Source organism: Oryx dammah, unplaced genomic scaffold (assembly GCF_014754425.2).
Source record: "Oryx dammah isolate SB20612 unplaced genomic scaffold, SCBI_Odam_1.1 HiC_scaffold_8, whole genome shotgun sequence".
Taxonomy (NCBI): Eukaryota; Metazoa; Chordata; class Mammalia; order Artiodactyla; family Bovidae; genus Oryx; species Oryx dammah.
Window position 1 is genome coordinate 34,463,414 of NW_024070192.1, and position 21,995 is coordinate 34,485,408.

General features: G+C 50.8%; 1 protein-coding gene across 1 annotated transcript; it reads left to right on the top strand.

Annotated features, from left to right (window-relative positions):
* The first annotated feature begins 75 nt into the window (after positions 1–75).
* Positions 76–20,710, top strand: ALOXE3 (arachidonate lipoxygenase 3). Its single transcript, XM_040243431.1, has 16 exons — positions 76–300; positions 916–1,120; positions 2,253–2,334; positions 2,882–3,001; positions 3,304–3,429; positions 6,046–6,149; positions 6,665–6,837; positions 7,587–7,730; positions 7,839–8,042; positions 8,127–8,213; positions 8,737–8,906; positions 9,478–9,599; positions 14,433–14,533; positions 15,092–15,262; positions 19,700–20,509; positions 20,614–20,710. The coding sequence occupies exons 1-15, from the start codon at positions 154–156 to the stop codon at positions 19,877–19,879; spliced, it is 2,136 nt and encodes a 711-aa protein (XP_040099365.1). The 5' UTR covers positions 76–153; the 3' UTR covers positions 19,880–20,509; positions 20,614–20,710.
* Positions 20,711–21,995: the final 1,285 nt, after the last annotated feature.

A 21,995-nucleotide genomic window follows, 5' to 3' on the forward strand; every position in this document is an offset into this window, starting at 1 on the left:
CTAGAGTATCCCAGAGAGAGCTGGGCTTTTCCTCAAAGGCCCATCCTGCCCAACCAGGCCCCGCAGGTCGGCAGCCCAGGAGCCCAGCCCTGCCTGGTCTGTGGCTCACCTCCTCCAGGCCAGCTGCTGGGACATCCCTTCTTTCCTCCCATCATGGCCCTGTACCGCGTGCGTGTGACCACCGGTCCCTACCTGATGGCTGGCACACTGGACAACATTTTTGTCACACTGGTGGGCACATGTGGTGAAAGCCCCAAGCAGCGACTGGATCGCATGGGCAGGGACTTCGCCTCTGGATCGGTGAGTAGAGGAGGGAGGCGGGGACCCTGAGGGCCACCAGGTGCAGGGAATCCTGAAGGAGGGGAGGGTCTTTCTCCCCAGGGCTCATCAAATCCTGCAGAACTCAGGATGCCGGCCCTGACCTCGTGGCCACCCCATTCTGGTCCTTGCCTTTCCTGGGGATCATAAATCCTACCCAGGCAGGGCCGTGAAGGAGCCCTGGGCAGGGGCTCCAGAGAATTCCACTGGCTTCCTAGCTCCTTCTCCAATAACTGAAGGTGGGCTTTGGGGAAGCTGCTTGCCCTCTCTGAGCTTGGGTTTCCTCTTCTCCAGAGGGGTCTACCTGACTCTGCAGGTCCCAGCACTGTTGGCAGGTGGCCAACATCAGGTGGGGGCTCTAAGGAGGCTCGGGAGAGCCAGAATGCACCCTGCTTACACAGGGCTCCTGCAGCAGCTTCTGCCAGATGAAGGATGCCTTTTTGTAATTCACGCCAAGGCACTGCATGGGGTACAGCCAGCTTGGGTGTGCATGTCAGGCGAGGTAGAAGGTGTAGGTGTAGGTGCACTTTTTAAGGTGCAGGACGACTTAGGCTGTTCCTCACCTCTCACCGGCTTGCTCTCTTGCCCCGACCCCAGGTGCAGAAGTACAAGGTGCGCTGCTCAGAGGAGCTGGGTGAGCTCTTGCTGCTGCGGCTCCACAAGCAGCGCTATGCGTTCTTCCCCCAAGACTCCTGGTACTGCAGCTGCGTCTGCGTCACTGGCCCCGACGGCACCCTTTCCCACTTCCCCTGCTACCAGTGGATGGAGGGCTACTGCACCATCGAGCTTCGACCAGGAACAGGTGTGTCAGAGGCAGGGGCTGGCCTGGGCTTCAGAAGCATCTGCTGGGACCAGGCCCAGCAGAGGCGGTGGGGGGTGAGGGTGGTTGGCTCTCACAGAACCCAGGGTGTAGAGAGTAGGGCTGGAGTTGGGGTAACTGCAACTCAGGGATCCCAAGTAGGTGCTTTCTGAAAATTCAAGCCTCAAACACCCTGAAATGCAGGCGCTTTCTGGGCAGTATGTACCCCTCTGGAGATACACCCAGTCTAGGTCTGCACTCTCACATACACTCATACCACTCAGAGTCATATGCACAGAAACACACAGAGATGGCCGTATGCTTACCACCGTCACCCTGCTCCTTCCCCAGAGTCAATTCCTCTGAGAGGAGTTAACCAGCAAGTGGAGTTACTGAATTTCAACTGGGGAGAAACCCTGAATATTTAGAGAATTTAGCTGGACAGGCCCTGGCCCACTAGTACTGGCTTTCCTGGTGTGGATGACATTCTGTGAGGTGCTGTTCAGGTTCTTTCTTGAATCTGGGTGGGGGGCTTTGAAGGATGCTGGACTGAAATTACTTCAGTCTCTGGACCCCTTCCCCTCCTCAACCCACGCCCCCCCCCATCTCCTGAGCTATCTCATCCAGAGACAGGCAAGACTAGGGTGAGTCTGAGTGTGGAGATGAGTCTTAGGGCTGAGAAATGATGTCAGGTGAGGTGCGGTGAGTGAACATTACCCTTGCTGACACTGTGAGTTCCTCACAGACTGCACTCCAAATCGCTGTCACCACAACACATCCACCAGTCACTTCACAAAACGTGTTTGTTCACCAGTCCTGTGTTACGTGTGTATTTTGTGCATGGTGCCAGGCACCATGCTGGATGCTGGGAATACAAAAAATGAATACCATGTGACTTCTGCCCCCAAGGAGTTTGCAGTCTTGAAAAGGAGACACACATGTAAACAATTAGGGAGTTGTTATAATCTGGGGGTAAATGTGCCCCTAATCCTTTCTGCTGATGAATGCACAAAGAATGGGGGACAACCATGTCCCTGAGGGATTGGCTTCAAGGGTTGGGGGTTCAGAAAAGGCATGCTGGAGGAGGTGTCATTTGAAAAGAGACTTACCAATGAGTAATCTTCATTACCCACAGCAAGAACTATTTGTCAGGACTCCCTTCCCCTCCTTCTGGATCACAGGAAACGGGAACTCCAGGCCCGACAGGAATGCTACCGGTGAGGGTGGCCTAATTTGACTTCTCTCCTATCTTACTCTGACCTGATCCTTAATCAGACTGCTACTAACTCTAACCTCAGTTCCAACTTTGGGGGCCCAACTCTGATCACCACCCTCATTTAAACCTCAATCTAATGCTGACTCTGAGTCCAGGCCCAAAACACCAGTACTGATAATTGTCCTCAATACCATCAATCGATCCACACTCAACCCTCAGCTGTCCTTGATGTGACCCAGATACCAGACATGACCCTAGGATTGACCAACTTCAGCCCATCCTGAGCCTCACGCCCAAACTAGCCATGATCTTGATCTCAACACAAACCCAACTCTAAACCAGTTTGGATATTCATGCCATCCTCAAATGCTACCCAGATCTGAAGCCCAGTGTCTTCAGGGAAAAAAACAAACATACTTCAATTCCTTGTCACCTGCTCAGAAAGTGGGTGGTTTCTGGGAGTTTTAATTTAAAGTTGTGTCTTTAAAAGCTAAGGCTTCTGTTTACCCTAAGCTTCACTTGCCACTTCAATCTCTTTCCCCTGGAAGCTGGAAAGTCTATGCCCCAGGCTTCCCCCGCATTATAGATGTCAGCAGCTTTGAGGAGATGGAGTCAGATAAGAAATTTGCCTTGACCAAGACAGCGCCTTGTGCAGACCCAGGTGACAGGTGAGGGTGGACTGAGAGTTGGGGAAGAAGCTGGAAGGGCATGAAGTGAAGGGTCTGCTGTGAGGACTGGGCTGGGCAGCTTGGGAGTCATAGTCTGTGACAAATGCAGTTTAATTCAAGTGCCTGGAGCAGAATGGGTGGGGATGGCCCCAGGAGTCTGGCAGAGAGGAGGGGAGAGGGCAGGGGAGGTGCCTGGAGTGAGCAGAGGCCTGGGGACTCTGGGAGGAGAGGGGAGGAATTAAGGGGAATGGGCTGCAGGTCCCTCTGACTGGTTTCTGCCCTTCTGCTTCCCTGCTCCCCAGCAGTGGGAATCGGTACCTGCCTGGCTTCCCCATGAAAATTGACATCCCTTCCTTGCTGCACATGGAGCCCAATATTCGCTACTCCGCCACCAAGACGACCTCGCTGCTCTTCAATGCCATCCCCGCGTGAGGCCACCGCCCTCTCTGCACTCCTGCTCCCTCTCCCTCTGCCCCTGTCCCTTTGATCAATCACACCTACATCTCTGCCCATCTCCCCTCCATCCCCTCCACCCCGAGTCTCTCCTTCACCTCCCCCTGCCCTGCCCTGCCCCATCTCCACTCTTTTTAAGCAACTCTTCTCTAGCTCCCCATCATCACCTCTTTGCTCTTAAACTCTCCTTCTCTTTCCAGTCCTCAAACCAACAGAATTAATCGAGCACTTACCCTGAACAGAGCACGGTCCCAGTCACTGCTAGTTGGACCAGGCTGAGCAGGACCAGAGAGGGCCAGTCTTTTAAGATTTAAGGAGGTTGTCAGGACACCTCAGGTTCAATTTCCTGGCCAATACGTTCTAGCTTTATGAACTTGATTTTCACATAGCCTTTAAACAGTTTTCTCATTTATGACAATAATATTCATACTGACTTCATAGGTGTGGGGGAAGACTTTACAGAGCTAACATCCAGGGAACGTCCCTGGTGGTCCAGTGGTTAAGACTCCATGCTTCTCCTGCAAGGGGCATGGGTTCGATTCCTGGTCGGGAAATTAAGATCTCGAAGGCTGCACAGTGCAGCAAAAGAAAAAAAAGCTAACATCCAGCACAAAAAGTTGTAGTATTAGGATACAGTCTTGGCTGTGATGGACTCATGGGCTCGGGCTCCCCTGGGGAGATGTACATGCAAGGCAGCTAGTTAATATTGGTGGGGTCACGGGCAGTTCAAGTCTGAGGTTCTGAGTGTGATGTGGCTGGAGGGGGTGCAGTTGACATCCGATCCTGACAGGAGCAGGGGTCAGGAGGTGGTTGCTGGGAGACAGATGGGATTGAAGCTTTGGGCTACGAGAGAGGAAAGGAGAAGGGGAATGGGTGGGTCCTGGGAGGACCCAGGTCATTCTGTGGGGCTCAGCCACCTGCTACCTGCTGCATCAGGAGGCCCAGAGGAGGCCATGGCAAGGAGCTGGATCCTCATGTTCTGGCCTTCGGCGCTACAGCCATTCTTCTGGAGAACTAGTGGGAGGGGATGTAGGGGTCAGGCGAGGTATGGAGCTTGAGTGTGTCCACAGGCAGACACAAGGGGGCTCAGGTTTCAGGACAAGGACCCACTGAGAGGCCCCGACAGGACTAAGGAGCATCTCAGAAGCTAGCATCACCTGAGCTGGTCCCCAGATGGATATGTGGGTTGAGGCAGGGGAGGGCCCAGGAGACCATGTGGACTGCCGGTGTGGGGCTCAGAGAAGGTCCGGTGGGAAGAGTTGGCATCTGGCAGTCTCTGGTCATTTATGGAGTCGGGGAGTCACTGGGTTTTAGTGTGGTGTGACTGCAGGGTGCCCTAAAGGATGTGAGTGGCAGGCCTTGGAAAAGGAAGGCCTTTTATTTCTCCTCTCTTGCCTCCTCAGCCTCTGTTTTAATGACCATGCTCCTGTTGAGTTTTTCCCATCCCCTAGGTTCTTAGCGGGCAGCCGCTCAGCACAGGTTCGTGGAAGGAGTGAGTGGCTCCTTACTGAGCACGTAGGAACCTGTCCCTGGGCTTGTCAGGTCACTATTGCCCCCTTCCCCCCATGCCTTCTCCAGGTGCCCACACTCTTCATGACACATCTGCCTCCTTCCACAGCTTACTTTATTGACCAACTGTCACAAACCTGCCTGTCCTCTGTTCCATTCCCTTCCATTTGACTTGGCCTAGCTAGTGAGTGATTATTACAAACTGGGTACGTCAGGGCAACACAGCCCAGTCCTGGCCATAAGGAGCCCACAGCATGATAGGAGTTGATTTTAGTGACATAATGAAGGGTTCACAATATAATGAAGGAAGTAGCGGGTACTTTTTGAAAGATACACACAAGGTGTATGTTTGAGGGGTGATCAGACAATGCTTCATGAAGGGCTTTGCATCTACAATGCACACAGAACAGGTAGTCTTGATATGAGGTGGAGATGTAGGAGATGGTTCTCTAGGACAGGAACAGCTTAACAAGCCCTGGACAGGGGAGAAAGCAGACTTCATTTCAAGCATTTTTTTTTTCTTCTGATTATCAAGTAATACATGCTCATTGTAAAAAACAAAACAAAACTCAGCACAGACATCCCCAGAATGAAAAGTGCACGGCCTGCAGGCTGGCAAGCCCACTTTTACCAGTTCAGTGTACAAAGTACATCTCTGGCTATGTTTAATGAGAAGGCTGTGATGGGCTTTGGTAAGTGCACATGGAGCACTAAAGCTAGAAAAAAGCTAGAAAGGTTGTAGAAATCAGCTGGTGGGGAGTTGCCAAAGCAGCCTGAGCAGCTAGGGCTTTGTCATGTGAGCAGAGGGGAGCCAGTGAAGGTCTATGATAAGATGAAAGCTTGGAGAAAGCACAATGAAACACCAATGAAGATAACTGGTCTGCACTATGTGTGCCATCTTTGCGCACACATGTGGAGTCACCCTTACAAAGCCTCAACTAGCCTCTAGACTTGTCTCCCACATGGACTGTTAGGCACCTCTGCTCTGGTCATTGACTTTGTCAAATTCCTCCAGGGCTCTAGGCTGGGGGCACAGTGCCCATGGCAGCCCTCAGCCCCAAGCCCAACTTCCCCTCTGACAGGTCCTTGGGCATGAAGCTTCGAGGGTTGCTGGACCGCAAGGGTTCCTGGAAGAAGCTGGATGATATCCGGAATATCATGCGTTGCCACAAGACCCTCACTTCAGGTGTGCAGAGCCAGGCGGAGAGGTCCATTCTCCACCCGACCCTGTACTCAGGCTCCTCTGCCTCATGCTGGGAAAAAGCTGAATTCTGGTTGCAGAGGGGCTGTAGGGTTCCAGTGGGCAGGGTTCCTGACTTCACTGGGGGCACTCTCCCAGACTCCTCTCAGGAACCCATCTTTCCTTCCTCTGGGTGGGGATAAGAACAGGCAAGTGGGGACAGAGGGGGGGTGTCAGGGGTCACTTAAGGAGTCCTGATCCTGGTCAGGTGCACTTATCTCTCTTTCCCTACCCGTCATCAAGAGGTTTGGGCTTTGGGGCCAGACATATGTTCGAGTCTACCACACAACTGAGCAAGTCACTCTGCCTCTTAGAGTCCCATGTTAAACTGAAGATATTTTACACCTACTCATAGGACTGCTGGGAGGAAAGACTAAACCACAGTGATGAGCAAAGCGCTGGGGTGAGCAGGATCTAGTGAAGTGGTTTCAGACCAACTGGCCCCCTCTCTTGTCCCCCAGAGTACGTCAGAGAGCACTGGTGTGAAGATCAGTTCTTCGGGTACCAGTACCTGAATGGTGTCAACCCTGTCATGCTCCATTGCCTCTCCAGCTTGCCCAGCAAGCTGCCTATCACCAATGACATGGTGGCTCCCTCGCTGGGACCAGGCACCTGCCTGCAGACAGAGTTAGAGGTGGGTAAGCTGCCAGTAGGGAGAAGGGATGGGTGTGGAAGGTAAGGGTGGGATGGCTGCATCCAGCCTGTAGGCCTCATCCCCAGCCCAGCACCTTTTAAGCAGAACAGTTATGGGTAAGGCCCAAATGGGCCTCAGGCTTGAGGCATAAGACAGGGCCTGGCGAACTGGTATGCATGAACATGACAGCTTGGAGGAAGAGGCGCTGCCCCTGTTTTGGGGCCTCCAAGATCCCAGGTGCTGAGGCCTAAAGAGAGCCGTTTTCGGACAGGCCAAAGGCAGTGCCACTAGACAGAGTAAGGACAATCTTGGAGAAGTAGGAACTCTGGGGGTATGGGAGAAGATGATGACCCACCCAGTCTCTGATATTGACCCAGTCAAGCCCTCAGGCATCCTCCAGAAGGCTGGAGTTGTGGTTGGCGAATTCTCTTCCTGTGTTGATTTTATTGATACTGAATACACTCAAGTCGTCTGAGTTGAGAGAATAGGAAGGACCAGGGCTGGGGAGAGGAGGAAAGGATGCTGGCTTGTCCAAGAGGCTGGGAAGCCAGGTGAGAGGTTGCACAAGGAAGGATTCAGCTGGACCTCATTCCGGACATTCTGGGAAGGGTGAGGTTCCCAACACTGGCCTTTAGTGCAGGCACCAAGCGTCACTGAGGCCCAGGCTGGAGTGGGAGTGGACAGAGAACGGAGAGGGAAGCAGAGCGCGGGTGCGGAGGGCTCTCTAAGGATCCGTGCAACTTCCCCAGAGGGGCAACATCTTCCTAGCGGACTATTGGATCCTGGCGGAGGTCCCGGTCCACTGCATAAACGGCCGCCCCCAGTACGTGGCCGCCCCGCTCTGCCTGTTGTGGCTCAACCCCCAGGGGGCGCTAGTGCCCTTGGCCATCCAGGTGAGCCTGCGGCTGTCTTTGAGGGGGTGTGGACCAGGCTTCGGGAACGCGGCCTCAGGGGGCACCTATCAGTCTAAAGCCTCACCCCCTAATTATTCCTCAATGTAGCTCTGCCAGACCCCTGGGCCCAACAGCCCCATCTTCCTGCCCACTGACACCTACTGGGACTGGCTGCTGGCGAAGACGTGGGTGCGCAACTCTGAGTTCCTGGTGCATGAGAACAACACGCACTTTTTGTGCACACATTTGCTGTGCGAGGCCTTCGCCATGGCCACGCTGCGTCAGCTGCCGCTCTGCCATCCTATCTACAAGGTCTGGGTGACCCTCGAGTGGGGGGGGGGCCACGGTGGCCTTCTCCCCTGACCTTCGGTTCTTGTGACCTCATCCCACTCGCAGCTTCTGCTTCCCCACACTCGCTACACGTTGCAGGTGAACACCATCGCCCGTGCTACGCTGCTCAACCCTGAGGGCCTTGTGGACAAGGTGAGGCCTCCACCCTGCCTTTCCCCGGGGCTCTGCCCCTGAGGACACCTTTCCCCGCCCACAAACCCTGTGGGACCGCCAATCCCATTCCCCATTCCTGGCCTACCCGTTTCCACAAGCCCCGTCCCTCTCCGCAAGTCTCGTACCTGCCCCGCCCACAATCCCGCCTCCCTCCCTCCATCCCCTCCGCCCGCCCCACCTCATCAGGCTCCAACTCCAAAGGCTCCTGGAGATGGGCAAGGCACCCCAGCCTGAGCACACCTGCCTGCTGACCTCTTGTTGGCGCTGCCCTCCCGGCTCGCCCGGGATTCAGTTCATTCTTCTAGTTACCAAACACCTAAGGATTACCTCCTACGCACGCAGTAAGGCCGCAGCCTGTCAGCCCACGTCCTGCTCTTATGGCTGTTTAATTCTTGCTCTTGGATGCTTGATTAACTGGAAAATTCCCTCTGTTGAGTCTCTAGCCCCATCTCTGGGGTAGGGGTTGGGCTGGTCGCGGAGACCAACTGTGTTGTGTCCTCAGGTCACGTCCATTGGGAGGCAGGGCCTCCTCTATCTCATGAGCACCGGTCTGGCCCATTTCACCTACATCAATTTCTGCCTTCCGGACAGCCTGCGGGCCCGCGGTGTCCTGGATATCCCCAACTACCATTACCGAGATGACGGCTTGAAGATCTGGGCGGCCATTGAGAGGTGTGGGCCTGGGGCCTGTGGCCAATCTGGCCCCACCAGGGACTCCTGGCTAAGGGGACAGTGTGGATCTGTGTGCTCATGTAGGCTGGGGCACTTGGTGCTCAGGGGTTTCAGGTGTTTTGAGCCCAGCATGGGGCACTGCAAGGGTGAGAATTGGGGGTTGGGGTTCCTCATGAAATGGCAGGTAGCTGTGGGCTGGGGAGGGCCTGGGCTGTGTGTGAATGTGGCAGAGGATGGGAAGGACACGGAGTCCTGAGAGGTCAGGGCAGGGGCAACAGCTCGATGTGGGCGGGGCCTCCAGGTGGATGGGTCTTCCTTTCTCCCAGGTGGGAAGGGGAGGCCTCATGCCAGGCTCTCCTCAGCACCCATCACTCTGGAGTGTAGGTGAGACTTGAGGGAAGCCTGGGTACTGTGGTTCCAACTGAATATGGGGGTCCCCACTGAACCTCCATGAACTCGCAGTGGACTCTGGGCAGCTAACTCACACTAGCCTGAGCAGCCTTGGGCCTTGATTTTGGGGCCGGCCCGAACCCAGGGTCACTGCTGGAGCAGGGACATCTTTCTCCTGCAGCTTCGTCTCAGAAATCGTGGGCTACTATTATACCAGTGATGCGTCTGTGCAGCAGGATTCAGAGCTGCAGGCCTGGGTCGGAGAGATTTTTGCTCAGGCATTTCTGGGCCGGGAAAGCTCAGGTATCCCCTCCCCGTCCCCCCAGCCACAGACCCAATGACCCGCTGTCCCCCTTGGCCCTACTAGGCCCCCAGTTCTTATTCACTGAGCAGCCTTTGAAGCACATGCCATCATTAGCCCTGCTGAATAGATACGGGACAGGCATAGAGAAGGCCACACTGGCCATAAATGGCAGAGGCAGGGCCCAGAGCCAGCTCCCAGCATCTCTGGCGCCCTTGCTTTCAGCCACTACATGGTCCCTGCTCGACCTTTGCCACCCATTCACCTTCACTTGCTGACATCCAGGGATGTGTTGCTTTATGGTAGAAGCCATCTCCAGCCTCAAGCTCTAAGGATTCTGGAACTCTCTCTCATACCCTCTTATGCCTATCCTGCCAGGTGGCCCCTCCAGCCACCAACCTCTCTCACTTGTGGCTTCATGGAGTAGCTTGGTGCTGCTGCTGCCTGATTCCTCCTTACTGACACCTGTCACCTGCCCCTGGCTCTCCCCTCTCTTTTGACACTGCCTGAGAGGCCTCTGAGACCCAACTGACACCAGTCCTCTTAGGCCTCCTTTGCTTAACCTAAGTGCAAGCAGATGCTGCTGACTGCCCTCCCCTCCTTAAAGTCTTCCCTTTGCTCCAGGGAGGGTGTGTCTTTCTGACCTCCCCTTTCTTTCAGGGCTTCTGCCGCCTCCTGATCCTGATTTGTTCTGGATCTCTGTCTCCTCTCGCTCTACCCCTCCCTAACAGAACGATCCTTTCTCCTGTTTCTCCTCTATAGCTGATTCCAGACTTGGAAATCCCCCCTTCCCCATTCCCTGAGCAAACTTTCCCTGTTGGCTGTCTCCCTGTCACTCTTGAGACCAGCACATGAAAATTACAAGTCATCTTCTGTAGAAGGACTTCTGGCCTCGCTTGGGTTACACATGCCATTGCTACTCTTCACAGCCTACCTCCCTGGTGCCAGTGTGTGACGGTCTGTATTTCAGGCACTGGAAAGTGCAGACAAGGCATCTCTATCTGGGTGAGTGGAAGAAAATGAAAGGCTCAAAGTGGCACAAATGTCCACCCTCTAGTTCCCCCAGCCGGAGGGAGGGAGACTCTCACTGCCTGGGATGTCTTCTCTTAGCAGGGGGTATGTAACTTTTAGCTGACTCAGCACTTCTGGCGGCCACCCAGAGCAACTCCTGCCTGGGGAAACCTGGGGAGGAGGCATGGTCTCAGGTCGCCAGGAAACAATGAACAGCTGTTGTAGTCCTACCGGTAGTGGGCTCCAAAGCATTTTTTTTTCCCCTAGTCCCTTGGGAATCTTATTTCCTTGATCAGGGATTGAAACTGTACCCCCTGCATTGGAAGTGTGGAGTCTTAACCACCGGACCACTAGGGAAGTTCCAGCTTTTTTTTTTTCAAACAAAAGTTTGAACATATAGAAAAGTAGAGAGTATGATACTCTACTTTACCCACCTAGATGCAGTTTACCCACCACCTAGATAACAGTTCCTAACATCTTGCCATATTTGATTAAGTTGTTGCTGTTGTTTATTTACACATATTTCACATTTTACCTCTAATTAATATGCATCTCAAAAAAAAAAAAAAAAACAACCCCACATCACTTTCCTACACAATCACAATGCTGGCATCACGTTTAACAAAATTGACAATTAATCTCCAACATTATGCTCTTACTTGTCCCATTCTCCCTCAGTTGGTCCTGTTGATTCTGGAGCCAGTCAAGGACCAAATGACATACGTGTTCATTTTGACTCTAAAGTCTCTTTTACTTTAGGACAGCTCCCCTCCGCCCTTTTTAAAATCACATAAACATCTGATAAGGGCTATGGAAAGGCTAAGGACTAGCTGTTCTGCAGAATGTCTTGCCTTCCAAATTTATCTAATTGCTTCCCCACATTGTCATTCCTCTACACACTGTGTTGTCTGTCAACCAGAAGTAGTATCTAAAGGTTAAATGTCTGGGGCAAGAATGTTCTCCAGTGATGTTGTGTTCTCCACACTGCATCATACTGGGAGGTGTGCGATGTCAGGCTATCTCACTATTAGTGATGCCAAGCATGATTTCTGGGTTAAGGTGGTGACAGCCAGACCTCTTTTGCATCTTTTGAAGGGTGGCCCCTCCCTGTGCTTTGCAACTGTTAATCAGGGAGCATCCTAATCCTGACTGCTTCTCCTCCAGGGGCAGCTGTTTTTCTCTTCAGGGTTATCTGTTTCCTATTCAAGACACAGAGTGGGATCAACTGTCTTGTCTTTCTTTATTCAACTTGTCTCTGATTTAATACATCAGGACATTCTTCAGATTGACAAACATCTCTTCCAACCGGCACAGACTTATACTACACTCATGTTTTCAGGTAAAACACATTCATTCATTAACCTCAGCATGCCTCTGGCTTCCACATTTCAAAGGGAAAAAATAATATGCACTACAGAAGAATTCCCATATATCGTCTGACTTTGCTTTTTTGTTTTATCCACCATGAACAGCACATTTGGAAAATTCCCACACACTCCCAGGCAGACAGATACCCAGTTCTTCCTTCAAGCCTCTCCATCTGCTCTGTTGCAGCCTCTTTCCTGTCATCCTGACCCCAAACCTTGGAGCCATCTTGACTCATGTTCCTTGATGTCTTCCTCTCTCCCTAAATCCAATGGCTAGTGCTATTGTCCCCATCATTTCCCACAGCCACCACCCTAGGCTTAGTCCTCTCACTACTCCTGCAATGCAGCAGCTGCCTCTCAGTCTATCCCACCCCTCCCAGCCTATCCCACCCCTCCCAGTCTCTGGCTACTCGCCTGCCAATTAGGCAGGGCCACCGCCCCAGTAATCCTCTGAAATAGTCCCTAGAAACCACCCTGCCTGGCAAAGTGCTGGAGCCTCACATCCACTTAAGTCCCCTCCCTGTCCCCTCACCTTGCTTCTGATTCTGTGCCTGCCCACTCTGGCTTCCTACCCTCTCGTGCATTCACTTCATTCAACCAGTAATATTTATTAAATACTGTTAATATTTATTAAGTATTGTTTCAGGTGCTGGGGTTTGGTAGTGAACATGACAGGCAAAAATCCTGGCCTTCAAGAAGCTTACCATTCTTGTGGGGAGATATGGATAATAAACTAGCAAATATGTCAAGTGGTTAAAAAGAAGAACAAAACAGCATCAGGGGATACAGCAGGTCGAGGTAGGGAGATTAGTTCAGTTAGGAGGTCAAGGAAGGCCTCTTTTAGGAGATGCTGTCTGCTAGAGACTGAAGGATGGGAGAGAGCTAGTTCTGTGGATAACTGGGGCAAGAGTATAGGGACGGAGGTGGAGTCAGTGCAGAGACCTCGGGTGGGAATGTGCAGGCAGGTTTAAGGAATCAGCAGGCCTGTGTAGCTAAGTAGAGTAGGTGAGAAGGAGAAAAGTAGGGAAGGGAATAAAGTCAGAGAAGGAATAAGAGCCAGTTTAAGTAGGGCCATGGTGAGGTGAGTGAGGTGGGAAGCCCTTAACGCATTTTAGGTAGGGGTAGTGTAACTGGATTTACAGTTCTGAAGGATCACTCCATCTGGCTGTTATGTGGAGAACAAACTGTCAGAGGCAAGGGTGGAAGCAGTCAGATTCATCCAGGGGTGAGATGATGGAGAAGGGGTGGTGTGGAGGCTGGCGGTGATGGCATGAGGATGGCTTCTGCAAGACTCTGCTGACTTGTGCAGTGTGAAATAAAAGGGGGAGCGAGTGCACAGATTCTGGCTGGAGCAACTGAATGGAGAGTGCTGAAGTGGGCCCACTGGTGGCCACAGGGGACAGGTTTCAGTAATGTGCCGGGTAGGGAGACAAGCTTGAGGTCTGGCAGGTGTCAGGTCTGAGACGCCTCATAGACACTCAGGCAGAGGTGTCAGCTAGCAGCTGCAGATTTATACCCACTGTCAAGTCCAGCATGCAGGGGCAATGTGAACTTGGGAATCATCAGCCAGTGAGAGGTGGTGAAGGCCACAGTCTCAGATGAGACCAATGAGATCACACAGAAAAGAAGACCAAGGGCTGAGCCTGAAAATGCCTCTTTTTTTCCATTTGAAGCTCACCCCATTATTCTACCCAGGGAGGCCCCTTCTCTTCCTCCAGGAAAGCCTCCTCTAACTACCCAGCCCCGTTGCTGAACCTGTCATCTCCTCAAAGGGCCGAGCCCTGGCCTTAAACCTTCCTCTGCTTCCATCATTGTGGGCTTATAAGCAGCACCCTCTCTGACCATCTGTCTCTGCCACTAAACCCAACAGTGGATGAGATGATCTGCTCCTGGGTGTCAGGCAAATCTTGGTGAATTGGGTAGAATTCTATCATTATGTACTAAAACGAGCTGCAGACAGAAGTGCAGTTCCCTTGAACCTGGCTCTTCTGTTGTGACCTCTGCTGGCTAGGCGTTTTCTAGTCTTATCCCAGTCCCCCAGTTCAGAGACCACACCATGGTAATGACCATCTGTAACTTGGTGTGATGATCAGTCATTAAGTTGTGTCCAACTGTTTGCAACCCCATGGACTATAGCCCACCAGGCTCCTCTGTCCATAAGATTTTTTCAGGCAAGAATACTGGAGTGGGTGGCCATTTCCTCCTCCACGGGATCTTCCTGACTCAGGGAACAAACCCTCGTCTAATGCATTGGCAGGAGGATTCTTGACCACTGAGCTACCTGGGAAGCCCCTATCCTTAACCTCAGCCCAATCCCAATACTAGTCTAAAGACGGTGGCAGCCACATGTTTAGTCTGCATTGCTCTCTCTCCTCCTGCAGCAAGCCCCAGTCCTGAGCTGCCCTCAGGAATCTGGTCCCTTCCATCCACACCCTCTTCCCTTCCCCTCACTCTTAGGCTTCCCACGCCAGCTGTGCACCCAGGGAGAGCTGGTGAAATTCCTCACTGCAATCATCTTCAACTGCTCTGCCCAACATGCCGCTGTCAACAGTGGGCAGGTGAGGCTGCAGAGGGCGGGCCTGGGGGACACTGGGCCACGTAAGATTAGCCTCAGCAGTGGATGTGAGGCCAGAGTTGGGCTGAGAGCATGGGAGGGTCAAAGCTGTGATGGGTTTATGGATAAGGCTGGGGTTGGAGTGGCAACTGGGTGGAGCACTGGGGCTGGATGATGACTGGAGTAGAGCTCGGTCCAAGCTCATAATGGTGACTCAAGTTGGGTTGTGGAGGGAGTAGCACTGAGGGGCCCCTGTTGTGGACAGGATACAGGCAGGTGGAGCAGCAGGCCAGCCCAAGGCTCATTTCTTGGGTGACCTCTTTACTCTGGGTCCTCCTTCCTCCTGGGTGATTCACACCACCTAGTCCTTGAACACTGGGTAGGAGGGTAACAAGGGGTGACCCAGGCTCCTGCCACCCTTTTCCTCACTTCCCTTTTAACACCCCCCTTATTTCCCAACTGTAAGATCTAGGATGGTAGGGGCAGGGACAGGGATGTTGAGGAGGGAGATGGTCCTTCTTTTCTGGCCAACTGACTCAGTTGGGTTGGGGGTTCTCCACAGCATGACTTTGGAGCCTGGATGCCCAATGCCCCGTCATCCATGAGGCAGCCCCCACCACAGACCAAGGGGACCACTACCCTGAAGAGTTACCTGGACACCCTCCCGGAAGTGAATACCACTTGTAATAATATTCTCCTCTTTTGGTTGGTCAGCCAAGAGCCCAAGGATCAGGTGAGTGGTGGTGGTGGTGCTGGGGTGTCTGGGGCTGGGGGGAATTTGCAGGGCCTCGGTAGTGGAAGTGGTGGTAGCTGTCCAAGGGAGTTTGGGAGCCAACATCTGGCATTTATGCTGAGTTGCCTTGAGTTCTTCAGTATCTTCAGGAAATGATAGTTGGGCCCCAGAGACACACTGAAGCAAATACCAGTTTAGTGGCTGGGTCACAACTTCCATCTAATTCACCACTTTAACCAGTCTATCCACCTATCCGTCCATCCGTCCATCCAACCACTTACTCACCCATCAGTCACTCATCCTAGACATTTGCCAGATCCCTCCCATGTGTCAACACAGTGCTGGGCACTGGGAACATAACACTGAGGGAGAAACTTTCTGCCTGCAAGAATCCTATGGTCTACGTGAGGAGAAACACAGGGAAAGGAAAAGGACACCACAGTGTCGTAGGAATTATTCATGAATTCCGCCATTCAGTCCATACTTGAGCACCTGCCAAGTGCCAGATACTGGTGGGCAGAAATGAACCTTGATGTTGTACGTAAGCTTACAGCCCAATGACAGAGGTAAGGATGGGGCCTCATGGAACCTGATGAAGTCCAGGCAAACCTGGGAAGACGTCTTAGAGGAAGTGACATCTAAGATGAAACCTTTCGGGCAGGGAGGTGTTGGGCAGACAAAAGAGGGGCAGGGTTAGTTTCTAAACAGAGGGAAGGACTCTACCAAGTGAAGCAAAGTGAAGGTGAGAGTCTGTTGGTGCATTTGCGGGAGCATAAACAGCCCAGTGTGGCTGCAATTATTTGTTCTAAAGACAAATGGGAACCACTGAAGGGTTTAAGCCTGGGGTGACATGGCTGAATTTGTGTTTTTGCAAGGGCGCTTCTGTGGCTATGCAGATGGATGGGAAGGGTAATTTTGGAGGCAGGACCGAAAGCAAAGAGGCTATTAGTTAGGCCAGGCCAGGGGAGCAGCCCTTGAATCACCAGTTACCATTATCTCCATTTACACACTGGGTCATCAGTCATGCCTCTGCCCTCCTGGTCTTGTCCCCAAGCTCTCTGCTGTGATATCCTCATTTCTCACGCTTGACTCCATTTGGCACAAATATTTTATCTCCCTAACAAGATTCAACTTATCATCTCATCGCCTGGGAATGTAAGAACTCATCCCCAGATGCTGCTCCTCTCTGGTCTCACTTCCCGAGGATTTGGAGACATTCATTTCAGTCATTGCAAAGGAAAAAAACTGTTTTTTTTTTTTTTTGGTCTACTCACAGAACACTACATTACTACTCTCAATCCTCTCTCTCAATATTTCCAGCCACCAAATGTGTGGGGGTGGTTCCCACACCAAGCAGTTCTTCAACACCAGTTGAGTGTCCTCCGTATTAGTTGCTCAGTCGTGTCTGACTCTTTGTGACCCCACCTACTGTAGCCCACTAGGCTCCTTTGTCCATGGGGATTCTCCAGGCAAGAATACTGGAGTGTGTTGCCATTCCCTTCTCCAGGGGATCTTCCCAACCCAGGTCTCCTGCATTGCAGTGCAGATTCTCCCAGCACCTCCACATGGGTGTCAATGTGGGTCTGAGCCACCAGGGAAGCCTGTGATGAAATCTAACAATTGTCCTCTAATTGAGCTCAATTCTGACACTGTCCCCCTGGAGAGGTGTCAGATCCCACAGGTGAAGGACTCAGTCCCACAAGACTGCTCCTCCACTCCACCCTCCTCACCCCCTTCAGGTGACAACTGCCAAGTCCAGCTTATCATCTGAGTTTCTGACCTACCCCTCCTCAGTTTTGATCATTTGCTGAGAACAGCTCACAGAGCTCAGGAAAATATTTACTTACTAGATGACTGGCTCATGCTAAAACGACACAGCTCAGCAACAACCAGATGGAGGCGCTCCAGAGAGCGAGGAGTGTGGGAAAGGGGGTGGAGTTCCAGGCCTCTCTGGGCCCTGTCCCAGCACCTCCACATGGCTGTCAATCTGGAAGCTCTCCAAACTCGTACATGAGGGATTTTTATGGAGGCTTCATTACGTAGGCATGATTGATTAAATTATTGGCCACTGGGGATTAATTCAACCTTCAGTTCCTCCCCCATCTCCAGAGACTAGGGGGTGAGACTGCAAGTTCTAATCTAATCACAAGGTTGATCCCTCTGGCAACCAGCCTCCAACCCCAGGGAATTTCCAGAAGTCACCTGGTTAACAGAAGCTCAGGTGGGGTTGAAAAGGGCTTATTATGAATAACAAAAGACATCCTTAACACTCTATCACTATGCAGTTATAAGGGTATTAAGAGCTCTGTGCTAGAAACACAAAACCAAATATATTTTTCTTATTATAAGTCACAAAATCACACTGGAAACGGAAGAGTACACAAGAGGATGAGAGTGGAGAGTTCCCTTTCTCATAAGCCAGTGGGAAGCCTAACCCGGAAAGCCATAACGATAACAGCAATAATATATAGCACCTACCACTTCCTGAGGCTCTATCATGTGTCAGTTATTAAATCAGGTATCTTATATGCTCTATTTCAAAATACAAATGTAAGTAAGTGGCTATATTTAAAATGCTTAATACAGTGACTGGCATATACGTGTTCAATAAATGGTAGCTCCATCCATTTTACAGGGCAGAAAACTGAGGTTCAGAGACAGCAAGCAATTTGCCCAAGGTCACAGTTAGTAATTAGGCACTGAACCCAGTCATTCATATTTTTGTACTCTGCTTTATCAATAGTGACACTATAGTTTCAGAAATTAGATGTTGATCTGGTAAATAAGACACAAAACTGATTCTTTGAAAACACCAATAAAATAAAGAAACCAGAGATGATTCAATCAAGAAAAAAATTTAACATAAATGTACAACATCAAGAATGGAAAAGGTATGAGAAGAATGGACAAATTAGAAGAAAACACTACTTATAGTTTTATGCAAACAAATTTGGAAACCTAGATGAAATAAGTAATTTTTTTAGGAAAACTTAAAAAACCCCAAGCAAACCAAAAAAAGCAAAATACAAGAAGAGGTGAAAACCATACATAAATGAAAAGGGTTGTAAAAGATCTGATCCCTCTCCTTGTAAAGGGAGATTCTATTAAACTTTCAAGGAACAAATAATTCCTAAATCATTCACACTGCTTGAAAGTATAGAAAAAAGTAGAAGCTTCCTAAATCATTTTACTGGTAACCCTGATACCAGCACCTGGCAAGAGCAGTGCTCTTAAGAGAAGTGAGTCTCAGGTAGAGGGTTCTAGTCCCAGATCCACATTTCCCACCTATGTGACCTTGGATATGTAATCGGGCCTCACTAGCCTCAGTTTCTTTATCTGTAAAGTGGGAATGATGAAGTACCTGTCTTATCGGATTGTTGTCCTGTTGTGATGGCCCATGTAAAGCTCTTGCAACATGTCCACTGTAATTAAGAAAATATAATTATAAACTCATTCCACTTAGCTACAAAATCTTAAAAATATATCATTAGCCAACGAAAGCCAATAGTATATAGTAAAACAATAATTCATCATGATGAAGTATATAGTTTAACTTAGGAATGAAAGGTTGGTTCAGCTTGATGAAATCTAACAATATCCATCATTACATCAGTAAAGAAACACACCATGTAATCATCTCAATCAATACATGCTGAAAAAGTGTTTGATAAATGAGAATGGCCATTACTAATAAAAACTCAGTATAAGATGAAACTCCCTTATGGAGTTTTGATATTTCAGAAAACACTGGCCTTATGGTTGAAACAATAGAGGTCATTAAAGTCAGAGAGGAGAAAACAAGGCTGTGATTTAACAGTTTCAGGAGGCTCTGTTGGTGCAATAAAACAAGGCGAACAATTTTTTAAATATCAGGATTGTTGGCAACAGTTTTATTATGTGAGCAGCATGTGCTGGTTAAGAGGCTGGCCTCAGGAACCCTGATGGTGAACTGGTGGTGTACTGCTGTCAAGCCCAGAGAGGCAGTCCTATTCTGCCACAGGGTGGAACTGACTTCAGTTCATTGCGCTATTTCTGAATAGAGGTTGGCTAGGCTGGAAAGCATAAGTGTATGATGACACTGATTATGCTAGCAACGGTGGTTGACTGGGAGACGCCTCAGAACTGGTTGTCTTCAGGGGTTGCCTTTTGTATATTCTTGGGCATATCTGGTGGGACGTTTATGTTGATTTCAGTAGTGTTACGGACGTGGTTATGTTTCATTCATAGAGCAGCGGCCCAGGCACAGGATGGGACCTTTTTAGGGATCGGCGGGATGCTCTGCGCAGGTGGCTGGAATGGTGGTTCCGGGGTTTCAAGGGTTTGCGTTTACAGTGGCCGTGGCTGGGTGACGCCTGCCTTTAGAAGCCACCTTGACTGCATTTGTTGGCAACTGTGGCCCTGAACATCATCCTGACCCCACTCCTGATTTTCTCCCAGAGGCCCCTGGGCACCTACCCGGACGAGCACTTTACAGAGGACGCCCCTCGCCGGAGCATCGCTGTCTTCCAGAACCGCCTGGCTCAGATCTCGCGAGACATCCAGGAGCGGAACCGGGGCCTGGCGCTGCCCTACGCCTACCTGGACCCTCCCCTCATTGAGAACAGCGTTTCCATTTAACCCCCTCCTCTTACCTCTAGCGCTAGTGTGAGAAGGGCCAGCTTCTCAGGATCCTCCAGGCCCTTCTGTCCTCTTTGTTCTTGATCAGCCTGCACTTTCTCGACGCGTTTCGTACCCACGATGGCTCTAGCATCACATGAACTGGGCCCTGAGCTGGGAGGGACCAGTCCGGCAGTGTCCGCGATGAGAATCTGCTGACTGAAGTCAAACGCACAACAGGCCCTTCGAAAAGAAGGATCTCCATCACCCCTTGTCCTCCTTTGGACAGCCTCCTGTGAAAGCCTAGCCTATTCCCCATCTTCTATGAAAAATCTACCTCCTCCCATCAGGCCCAGCTTGGGATTCTGAGCCCGCCTTCCCAGTCCTCTCTCATTCCAAAATTCTTTCTCCTACTTCACCTCTTTGTTTCCACCTTCCTCCCATCCTAGGACCAACCCAATCCAACTTCCTCCTTTGGAAGAACCTGGAAACTGGACAAGGAAGGATGTGTGCTCTGGATCTGCCATGTGGTCCACTTTGACCCCCACATCTTTACCAGGAGGATTAGAATCAGAGCCCAGCTTACCTGTACCTCTAACTGTAGTTCTCAGGGCCAAGCTTCCTGGCTTGAGTGTGTGTGTGTGTGTGTATGTGTAGAATCTATCCCCAACTCTTTCCTATCCCAACTATCCTCCACCACCCACTTTCTGTCCGTGTGTGTGTGTGTGTGTGTGTGTGTGTGTGTGTGTGTGTAGAATCTATCCCCAACTCTTTCCTATCCCAACTATCCTCCACCACCCACTTTCTGTCCTTAAGCCCAGAAACTTCAATAAAAATTAATATGCATGCTAACTTGCTTCAGTTGTGTCCGACTCTTTGGGACCCTATGAACTGTAGCCGGCCAGGCTCCTCTGTTCATGGGGATTCTCTAAGTAACAATACTAGAGAATACTAGTGGGTTGCCATGCCCTCCTCCAGGAGATCCTCCCCACCCAGGAATTGAACCCATGCTTCTTACATTTCCTGCATTGGCAGGCTGGTTCTTTACCCCTAGCAACTCCTGGGAAGCCCCAAAATCAGTATACTTGGTTCCCATTTCATTTTTCTTTTTGTACCTGTGTGTATGTAGATAAGTGGGGTATTCAGAGATGAGAAAAAGAAGGAGCCACAGTGAGTCCCTAGAATAGCTGCTTTGGAGACAGGAAGCCTCCCAGCTGAACCCATTACCTAGCCAGGCCCTACATTCCTTCACCTCCCAGACAGAGTGTGTCATCCATCAGGAGGTGAGAGTATCCAGACTCAAGCTGCTGCTGCTTCAGTCATGTCTGACTCTATGCGACCCCATAGACAGAAGCCCACCAGGCTCCCCCATCTCTGGGATTCTCCAGGCAAGAACACTGGGGTGGGTTTAGCGACCCCATGGACTGCAGCCTACCAGGCTCCTCCATCCATGGGATTTTCCAGGCAAGAGTGCTGGAGTGGGGTGTCATTGCCTTCTCTGCTAGACTCAAGGGGTCGATACAAAAAACATAGGTATTAGGTATGGCTGAGTGATTTTGCTGTGTACCTGAAACTAACAACATTGTTAAGTGGCTGTTACTGCAATATAAAATAAAAAGTTAATAAAATACATAAATAGCCTATAATTTCTTTCTCCATTAGTTAATGTAGTGAGTTATGCTGGTTTTCTAATATGAATAAATCTTGCACTCTTACCCAAAAAAAAAAGGTATTTTGCAAAGCTTGAGAATCCAGTTTCTGGGTGTCAGGTTGTCAGCATTGCCACTGAGATCTGGTTCCTCTTCTGAACTTATGGAAGACTCAAGCTCTGGTGCTTTTGTGCATGGTTGGAGTCATAGATGAGTTTTGACCAGCAAGCGAAGAGCAGAAGTGATGTGGGTCATCTCCAGGCAGGACTATTTAATTGCTGGCATAAGCCCTTGAGACCTCTCTGCCTCTGTTCTCAGTTCAGTTCAGTTCAGTCACTCAGTCGTGTCCGACTCTTTGCAACCCCATGAATCGCAGCACGCCAGGCCTCCCTGTCCATCACCAACTCCCAGAGTCCACCCAAACCCACGTCCATTGAGTCAGTGATGCCATCCAACCATCTCATCCTCGGTCGAACCCTTCTCCTCCT

Excerpts from the sequence above, each read along its gene's own strand:
- ALOXE3 (XM_040243431.1), top strand. The coding sequence starts at position 154 with ATGGCCCTGTACCGCGTGCGTGTGACCACCGGTCCCTACCTGATGGCT. Across the intron at positions 2,335-2,881 it reads GCCCGACAGGAATGCTACCG|CTGGAAAGTCTATGCCCCAG; the intron begins GTGAGGGTGGCC and ends TTCCCCTGGAAG. Across the intron at positions 9,600-14,432 it reads TCTGGGCCGGGAAAGCTCAG|GCTTCCCACGCCAGCTGTGC; the intron begins GTATCCCCTCCC and ends CCTCACTCTTAG.